The sequence below is a fragment of the Rana temporaria genome, assembly GCF_905171775.1.
Source record: "Rana temporaria chromosome 1 unlocalized genomic scaffold, aRanTem1.1 chr1z, whole genome shotgun sequence".
Classification (NCBI taxonomy): Eukaryota; Metazoa; Chordata; class Amphibia; order Anura; family Ranidae; genus Rana; species Rana temporaria.
Genome location: NW_024404404.1, coordinates 182,396 through 192,269, shown reverse-complemented (window position 1 = coordinate 192,269; position 9,874 = coordinate 182,396). Strand labels below are relative to the sequence as shown.

Sequence of the window (9,874 nt, the reverse complement as noted above, 5' to 3'; positions counted from 1 at the left end):
AAACCGCTTCCTTCCTGGAAATACCCAGCTGCCTGCCTTCCGGCTTCTCATCAGCCCTTCTTGCCCCCCAGCAAACGTACGAATGTCCGAAAATCCAGACGAGGCGTGTAGTCCCTCCATCTGAAATGAAATAACAATCCACAATGCTCACCAAACAGACACCAACCCTAGCAAAAAACCCCCCCCATTTCATCACTCCCTTCCCCATCAACCAACCACCAACTGAGGCCGCACGTATGACCGGAACCTCCGTGATTCCCACCTCCCGATCTTCCGTACTGCCGCCTCGTTCATCCCGCACCTGGCAGCTTCGGTAGCCGCCCCGATACGGAAGGAGTGAGACGAAAACTCGGACTTGTCCAAGCCCATTTCTTGTAAGCAACTACGAAAAACCGCCACAAATTGGAACTTTGACAAGAAAGACCCATCTTCGTGCCTAAGCAACGGCCCGCCCCCTTCCGGCCTGACCCCCAAAAATGCCTTGAGCGATGCCACCGGACATACTCTGGCCCCCGGCAGGGAAAAAAGCACCACGTCCACCCCCCTGCCACTCTGGTCGGTTTTTGATCTGCGCAATCGAATACCCACCTTATCCTCCGATATCCACACATCCTCCCTCATCAGCCCCCCAGCCCTCATGCGAGAAGGGCTAACCAATTCACTGATGCGGAACGCGCCGTAAAATGCCAGCGAGAAAGCCGCCGCGAATAACAGGCATTCATACTGCCCCGTGCACACCCCGTCCAAGGCCTCCCTGATACTTACCAAATTGGCAAAAGAGACAGGCCTCCTGGCATCCTGCACCTTACGACCTTTCCTGTAGCCCTTCACTGCCTGTCTGACCCAGAAGTCTTTGGTCCAATCCACCCCACCCATAAGTTTAAAAAAGAACGCTAAACCCGCCAACTTTTTCTCAATGGAGGACACAGACACACCTAGCTCCATGTTCCTAGATACAAAATAAATCACCTGCAACCGCTCCTCTGGCCCCCCGCTCACGACCCCAGCTTCGGCACCCAACTCCAACCATTCCTTCCATACCTTGGCGTAGGCCGACCATGTGGCCGTGCAAACGGACCGCTTAATCCACGAGGCGGCTATTCCAGCGCCAGCTCCCAAATCCAGCCTGGGCACGGGACCCCGACAGCCTCCGCGGCCGGGGCCAGCTCTCTGAACTTGTCCCACTGAAAACGAGACAATGAATCAGCCAGCGTGTTCTCGACGCCCGGGATATGCACGGCATAAATGAAAATGTTCAGTTGCAAACACCTCAACACTAAATGCCGCATGAGCCGAATGACCGGTTGTGACGACGCGGACATGCGGTTCACTACCTGAACCACTCCCATGTTGTCACAGTTCAGCCGGAGTTTTAGGTTGCTGCAGGCCTCCCCCCAAAGCTCAATGGCTAACACCACCGGAAAAAGCTCCAGCAGCACCAGGTTCCGGAGAAAGCCTGCCTCCACCCAAGACTTCGGCCAAGGCTCTGCGCTCCACTGCCCCTTGAAGAAAGCCCCATAGCCCGTGGACCCCGCCGCGTCCGTTACCAGTTTCACGTCGAAGTTACTCACCGGACTGGACTGCCACATCGACCTGCCATTGTAGGAGGACAGGAACTCATACCATACCTTCAAGTCCTCCCGATGCTCCTTAGACCGACGAATGAAATGATTGGGGGCCTTTGCCCCCGCCGTAGCCGCCGACAGCCGCCGGCAAAATATTCTGCCCATGGGAATGATCCTACAGGCAAAATTAAGTTTTCCCAGCAGTGACTGTAAAGTCCTCAGCTGCACCTTCCGCAAGCCCTGAAACTCTCTAACTTCCGCTTTCAAGGCCTCGAGCTTATCCCTGGGAAGACGGCACTCCATTACTTCCGAATCGATCACTATACCCAGAAAACTAATCTCCGTCGTGGGGCCTTCCGTCTTGTCAGCCGCCAAGGGCACGCCAAAACGTCCCGCAATGTGCTGCAACGTTGACAGTAGAGTCGCACACACACCAGAGGAAGGCGGCCCCACGCAGAGGTAGTCATCCAGATAGTGAATGATCGAGTCCAGGCCCGACACATCCCTGACCACCCATTCCAAAAAGGAACTGAATGTCTCAAACAGTGCGCAGGAAATAGAGCAGCCCATGGGTAGGCACTGGTCAACATAGTATTGGCCCTGCCAGCAACATCCCAGCAGCCTAAAACAGTCAGGATGCACCGGCAACAACCGGAAGGCGGATTCGATGTCCGCCTTTGCCATTAAGGCCCCACGTCCGTACCGCCGTACCCACCGTACCGCCGCGTCAAACGACGTGTAGGACACCGTGCAAGCCTCCGGATCGATAAAGTCGTTGACCGAACCCCCTTTTGGGAATGACAGGTGGTGAATAAGACGGAATTTGTTCGGTTCCTTCTTAGGCACCACCCCCAACGGAGACACCACCAGCTCCGGCAAGGGCGGGGCCAAAAACGGCCCGCCCATCCGTCCTAGTGCCACTTCCTTGCCCAACTTTTCCCCCACCACCCCCGGATTAAGGAGAGCCGATTTCAAATTTCGTGCCACCGGCGGCACCACCACCAGCGAACACGGTATCTTGAAACCGTCCCTGAACCCCGAGGACAATAGTTCTGCCGCTGCCTTGTCCGGGTACCTACTTAGGAAAGGTAGCATCCTTTCCCCCTTCACCGGAGTCGTCCCTTTTTTGAGCAGCGTCACCGGCACGCTTTCCTTTTTTGAAACACTTGGCCGCGGGGTGGGAGCCCCCACACCCTGAGCACTCGTGCTTGAATTTACATGATCCTCCGAATTTGCAGGCGTTCTCATTGAACTGCCAGCAAACTCCCCACTTCTTACCGGCCGACGGTCCTGAGGAGGATGTACCCCCGGCCCCCCCGTGAAAAGACTGCGCCGGGGCCTTAGCCGCCGACATGAGCCGCATCCAGAGGCTGATATCTTTCTGATCCCAGCGCAGAGAGGGCCTAACTGCCCGCCGTTGCCGAAACTGCTCATCGTACCTGAGCCAAGCCGACCCCCCGTACACCCGATGCGCCTCCCCAATTGAATCCATGTACCCGAACAACGCCGAGCAATGTTCTGGGTTCTTTTCCCCAACGACGCTAGCCATAATGGCGAACGCCTGGAGCCAGTTCACGAAAGTGCGCGGAATCAACCTATACCGCCTCTTCTCCTCATCCTCCTTTTTAGAATCATCCGGCTTCACCCTGTCGAGGTTGAATTTCTCCAACGGCAACAGGGAGAATATCTCTACATATTCGCTCTTATAAATTTTTTCCTTCACCTCCTGCTTTAAATGACCCCCCAGAGGACACTCGTAGCATATATAAACCTCGCCCCTTGCCGCATCCGCAATACGTACCAGATCGGAACGAGTCACCACCTCCGGGGCCCCCCCTGACTTGTCTTTTCCCGTCCCCACCTGTCCTGCCACTGGGGCCACCGGGGGAAGCTGCGAAACCGCAACCCCCCCTCCGGCCGTAGCATCACCCCCAGTCGCGCCCACAGCCGCAGGTGCCCACGGAGCCACCTGTGGCGAAGGGCCCTGTACAGCAGCCACCCGGCCCAAAAGCTCCTTGAGGCCTCCCACCAATTCCGTCAACAGGGCGTCAGCCCCAGAGGCGGCAGGCGCAACGCCCGCCACCACCGGTGCAGCCACCGCCACTGGCGGCGGAGGTGCTGGAACCCCCCCCCTCCCCACTCCCAACAATTCACACAATGCGTCAGCTAAAGAGGATACATGTAAAGTAGTGGACTTACCAGGCCTGCCGGGAGACGCCCCCGCTGCCGTAGATTGGATTTCCACCGCTGCCTCCCTCTCTGGTTCCCCATCTTCTTCTTCCGATGGCACACCTTCTGACCTGTCCTCCCCGACTGGGATCGGTGCGGCCGACAGTCCCCCAGGAGAAGATGACCTGGAGGCCCCGGAGTCCCCCCTCCGTTCCGGCCGGCCTTGTTCTGATCCTCTGCCCCGCGTTGCTGCAGCAGGCAGACCACCCGACGATGACTCCGCGTTGACCGATGCCCCCCGCTCCGAGCCCCGCCCACCCGCGGAACCGCCGGCCCCACGTGTAGAGGGCCCCGCGGCCGTGCCAGGTGGGTCTGAGGCCTTCTTTTTCCCCTTTGCCGCTCCCGTTCCTGCCGCAGGTGGAGAAGGTGCCCCCCCCCCCGCCGCCCGCATTTGGGGAAGCGGCGCCAGTACGGCCCGTGGCCCCGCCCACCGACGGAGGTCGGCGGCGTGAGTCCTGCTCTGTCCCCCCCGTTCCGCTTCTGGTAACCCGCTTCGGCGGGGGGGGCCGACCGCCCCCCCGGGGGGCTCCGGGCCCCCCTTGCAGTCCTGGATGAGGGCCCCGGGGAATAGCGGGCCGGAGGCCGCGACCTCCGCCCGCGTGGGGTCAACTCACCGCCGCCCGATCCTCCCGATCCGCCCGCCTGCTCCGCGACCCATTCTGCAGCGCGCCTCTCCAGCCAATCCGTGCCCCGATGAGCTGCCTCGGCCCGCAAGCGTGCGAGCACGAGGTCGATGGGCGCCATCTTGTCTGTGTGAGAGCAGGAGGAAAAGCTGCTTCCTCGTTGCTCTCCTGACTGCAAGTGCCCGCCTGGCCCCGCCCCACCCTTTTATAGGGTAACTCCCCTGACACCAGCAGCCAATCCTGCTCCTCCTCTGAACTTGCTAATACTAACTCCCCCGCCCCTCTCTACACCAATCCTGCTCTTCCTACCTCCAACCCCCCCTAAGCTTAACCCTTCCTGTGTCACTAGACACTCTGTCATGCCCGGCCCTCTGCTAGTCTTTGCTGTCTTTTGCTCCGGGCCTCCCTGAACACCTTGAAAAATGTGGTGATCAGGTTGAAGCTACATAATGTACCCTGTTCTCTGAAGTCTATTGCCAGTATAAAAGCCAGCCACAAACTCAGCACAGGGATGGTGGGAACCCATAATAATGGGCACAACGGGTGTACAGACCTGGGAACTCAGCACAGGGATAGTGGGAACCCCTCACAATGGGCACAGCGGGTGTACAGACCCGGGAACTCAGCACAGGGATGGTGGGAACCCCTCACAATGGGCACAGCGGGTGTACAGACCCGGGAACTCAGCACAGGGATGGTGGGAACCCCTCATAATGGGCACAACGGGTGTACAGACCCGGGGACTCAGCACAGGGATAGTGGGAACCCCTCACAATGGGCACAGCGGGTGTACAGACCCGGGAACTCAGCACAGGGATGGTGGGAACCCCTCATAATGGGCACAAGGGGTGTACAGACCCAGGAACTCAGCACAGGGATAGTGGGAACACCTCATAATGGGCACAGCGGGTGTACAGACCCGGGAACTCAGCACAGGGATGGTGGGAACACCTCATAATGGGCACAGCGGGTGTACAGACCCGGGAACTCAGCACAGGGATAGTGGGAACACCTCATAATGGGCACAGCGGGTGTACAGACCCGGGAACTCAGCACAGGGATGGTGGGAACACCTCATAATGGGCACAGCGGGTGTACAGACCCGGGAACTCAGCACAGGGATAGTGGGAACACCTCATAATGGGCACAGCGGGTGTACAGACCCGGGAACTCATCACGGGGATAGTGGGAACACCTCATAATGGGCACAGCGGGTGTACAGACCCGGGAACTCAGCACAGGGATGGTGGGAACACCTCATAATGGGCACAGCGGGTGTACAGACCCGGGAACTCAGCACAGGGATAGTGGGAACACCTCATAATGGGCACAGCGGGTGTACAGACCCGGGAACTCAGCACAGGGATAGTGGGAACACCTCATAATGGGCACAGCGGGTGTACAGACCCGGGAACTCAGCACAGGGATGGTGGGAACACCTCATAATGGGCACAGCGGGTGTACAGACCCGGGAACTCAGCACAGGGATGGTGGGAACCCCTCATAATGGGCACAGCGGGTGTACAGACCCGGGAACTCATCACGGGGATAGTGGGAACACCTCATAATGGGCACAGCGGGTGTACAGACCCGGGAACTCAGCACAGGGATGGTGGGAACACCTCATAATGGGCACAGCGGGTGTACAGACCCGGGAACTCAGCACAGGGATAGTGGGAACACCTCATAATGGGCACAGTGGGTGTACAGACCCGGGAACTCAGCACAGGGATAGTGGGAACACCTCATAATGGGCACAGCGGGTGTACAGACCCGGGAACTCAGCACAGGGATGGTGGGAACACCTCATAATGGGCACAGCGGGTGTACAGACCCGGGAACTCAGCACAGGGATAGTGGGAACACCTCATAATGGGCACAGCGGGTGTACAGACCCGGGAACTCAGCACAGGGATGGTGGGAACACCTCATAATGGGCACAGCGGGTGTACAGACCCGGGAACTCAGCACAGGGATAGTGGGAACACCTCATAATGGGCACAGCGGGTGTACAGACCCGGGAACTCATCACGGGGATGGTGGGAATCCCTCATAATGGACACAGTGAGGCTACAATTAATGGGCACAGTGAGTCTGCATATGACGTGCACAGTGAGGCTACATTTGATGAAATAGACACTTGGATTTGGCAGCCATACCTATCTTATAAACTTACCCTGATTCTCATTTGACTCATAGGTACTGATCATTGTGGAATTTGTTTTTCAAAATGAATGACAATTCAGTTCTATCTTTGAAGCAAGTGCCCTTCACAAGGCGTTCAGATGATGAAAAAAAAAGGATAAAGGAGCTTGGACCACATCAACCCAAATTGCAAATCCAGCAGAGGTCAAGTGATCGTGGTCGAGTTTACACTCGAAGCTTTTCCCCCACTTCATATAACAAATGGAGTTGGCTAGCTGGATGTGATGTGACAAATGCCTATTATTGCTTCCCCTGTTTGCTTTTTCGAAGTCATGGTACTGACACGTTGTGGGTATCAACAGGAATTTGCGACCTAAAGCATCTCACTGAAAAGTGCAAGCGGCATGAAATGACGAAAAGCCATCTTGACAACTTCATGAGGCTTGAGTTTTTTGGGAAGCGTAGCATTGGCGAACAGCTAGATGCAGGCTACAGAATTGGCATTAGAAAACACAATGAAGAGGTCACAAAAAATCGTCACATCCTGTCTAGAATAATAGACTGCGTAAAATTTTGTGGTGCATTTGAACTGGCTTTGCGTGGCCATGATGAAAGCGAGAGATCAGAGAATCCTGGGATATTCCGTGGCTTGGTGGATTTTGTTGCTTCTCTTGATGGAGTTTTGCAAGAGCACCTTGAGAATGCCACTGTTTTCAAGGGAACTTCAAAAACTGTGCAGAACGAGCTTTTGGACTGTATGTTGTCTGTTGTGAGGGAGCACATTATCCAAGAAGCACGGAGCAGCGATTTCATCTCAATCCAGGCCGACGAGACCACCGATATTGCCACACAGTGCCAACTTGTGATTGTACTGCGCTACATTGATGCCAACAACAACGTACAGGAGAGGTTTTTGGAGTTTATTCCTCTGCAATCTACTACAGCAGATTCCATCGCTACAGCACTACAAGAGCGCCTTGCTGTCATCCTTCCAGAGGATCAGAAACATAAGCTGATCTCCCAAGCTTATGATGGAGCGAGTGTGATGAGGGGTGCCACTGCAGGTGTTCAGAAGAAGATACAAGATGTGTACCCAAATGCCCATTATATCCACTGCTATGCACATCAGCTGAACCTAATAATGCAACAAGCCACTTCTCAAATTCCCAAAGTGAGACTATTTTTTGCAAACCTTGGAGGATTTGCCAGCTTTTTTTCAAGATCACCCAAGCGCACAGATGTGCTTGATAAAATAGTTGCTCATAGACTACCGACATCAAGCAGTGTCAGATGGAACTTCCACAGCCGTGCTGTCAATACGGTGTTTGAGCACAGAGAGGACCTCATCCGCTGTTTTGAAGAAATCCGAGACTCAGGTGACTTTGACCCTGTTACCATGAGAGAGGCAGCAGGCTTTGTCGCGATGCTGGAGGATCGGGATTTTAAATATTTCCTGACGCTTTTCCACACCATCATGCCCCATGTGGACTTCCTCTATGCCAAACTCCAGAAGAAGGACATAGATTCAGTCCACATTAAGGGGAGCATCGAGCAGTTCCAGAAGGACGTTATGAAGATCAGGTAGCAGCTGTATTCCTCCTTTTACATGTGTTGTTGTTGTTGTTATTATTATTATTTTTATTATTATTGTTCATACATTTTGCAGAGATTCTATCCCATCCCTGGTTGACCAAAGCATTCAAGGTGGTTCTCAACAGAGGAGGCGGCGCTCGCTGAATCTGGGAGAACATAAACGCATTGCATCTGAGGTGAGTTTTTATTTGTTGCAATATTTTTCTTTTTGATAGCTCTCTAAAATAGATATGAAGATTATAAAGAAAAATATTTTTCTTACAATATTCATATAAAAATTATGAGATCTGAAAGGATTTGTTATTCCCTCTAGTGGATAACATGAGTATTACAGCCTTCATCTGTGTTAGCTGCTTGAGCATCAGAAATACATGAAACCTGACATATTTACTAAGAATGTCATGTTCATGTTTATGGAGTTCTGAGAAGTTATGGATTCAAAACCACTGAAACTGATCTTCTTTTATAACTTAAAACTGAACATTTAAAATGACCAGTTTTAAGTTATGAAGGGAGATCAGTTTGTCAAGTTTCCTGCATTTCTGATGCTCAGGGAGCTAACAGAGATGACATTGACATTTGTCTTCACTACATAATTTTTGTTTTTCTCCTTCAATCCATAGGTCTGTGATACCATACTCTTGCACACCATGCAACGTTTCTCCTTCACAAACCACCTTGTTAGTGCCACCTTGCTTCAAGCAGACAAGTTTGAACAGTACGCAATGGAGTTTCCGGAGGATGCACTCAGTAAGACTTTGAAGGCCTATCCACTGCTCAATAAAAGCAAGTTAAAGACAGAGCTTAGTCTCATCTACCGCACAGACGAGTTCAGAAAATGTAATGGTGCTGTGGACCTACTTCAGCTGTTTATGGAGAACAATCTAAAAAAAGGATTTAGAGAGACTGTCACTCTTCTGAAGATCCTGATCACCACACCCATGACCACAGCAGAAGCTGAGAGGTGCTTCTCAACCTTAAAAAGGATAAAGACTTTTTTGAGAAATTGCATGACCCAGGAAAGGCTGAATGCATTGGCCATGCTGTCCATGGAAAAGAGAGTGGTGACAGAGATGACTGATTTCAACCAGAAGGTCATTGAAAAATTTGCAAGCCAGAAAGAGAGGCGAGCAAATTTTTTTTTCAAATAATTATACTGGTGCGAATGTGAATGTGGCATTCATTTGTATTTAGTCACCTTTACTTTAAGATTTTTTTGGTTGCTGTTTGTTGTGCAATAAAGTTTGTTTACTGTTTTAAAAAAATTCACTGATTCCTGCTAAATTTATTGCATTATTTAACAGTTGACTTAAACATTAAGGTTTTCTATATTTTATCTAGCAGGAATGACACATAATCACCTGCTAAATGCAAATTTAGAGTCCTTCATTACTATCGGTGTAATTTTTCAGTTTGTTTGTGCCGATCTGTAAGGCTGTACTATATACTATGATCTGTGATGCTGGGGCTGTATACTCTGTGGCTGTATACTCTGTCCTGTGATGCTGAGCTGTATACTCCTGAAACTATGGGTGGAAGCAAGTGGAATACAGGGGATGGAGTAGATGGATTATATAAGGGGTACAATACGATAAGTGGGAGGGGCCAAACATAAATGGGCGGGGTCTTGCGCCCCCCCATCCTAAAACTTCACCAGCCGCCACTGCCCTTCCCCCATTTCCTGTGTCTGTAAGTAATTAGGAAATAGACCACTTCCTA

General features: G+C 52.8%; 1 protein-coding gene across 1 annotated transcript; it reads left to right on the top strand.

Moving 5' to 3' along the window:
* Positions 1-6,475: 6,475 nt before the first annotated feature.
* LOC120921531 (zinc finger MYM-type protein 1-like) lies at positions 6,476-9,597 on the top strand. Its single transcript, XM_040334030.1, has 3 exons — positions 6,476-8,143; positions 8,229-8,331; positions 8,779-9,597. The coding sequence occupies exons 1-3, from the start codon at positions 6,648-6,650 to the stop codon at positions 9,304-9,306; spliced, it is 2,127 nt and encodes a 708-aa protein (XP_040189964.1). The 5' UTR covers positions 6,476-6,647; the 3' UTR covers positions 9,307-9,597.
* The last annotated feature ends 277 nt before the right edge of the window (positions 9,598-9,874 follow it).

Coding starts and splice junctions, on each gene's coding strand:
- LOC120921531 (XM_040334030.1), top strand. CDS start 6,648: ATGAATGACAATTCAGTTCTATCTTTGAAGCAAGTGCCCTTCACAAGG. Junction 8,144..8,228: donor AAGGACGTTATGAAGATCAG/GTAGCAGCTGTA, acceptor TACATTTTGCAG/AGATTCTATCCCATCCCTGG. Junction 8,332..8,778: donor ATAAACGCATTGCATCTGAG/GTGAGTTTTTAT, acceptor TTCAATCCATAG/GTCTGTGATACCATACTCTT.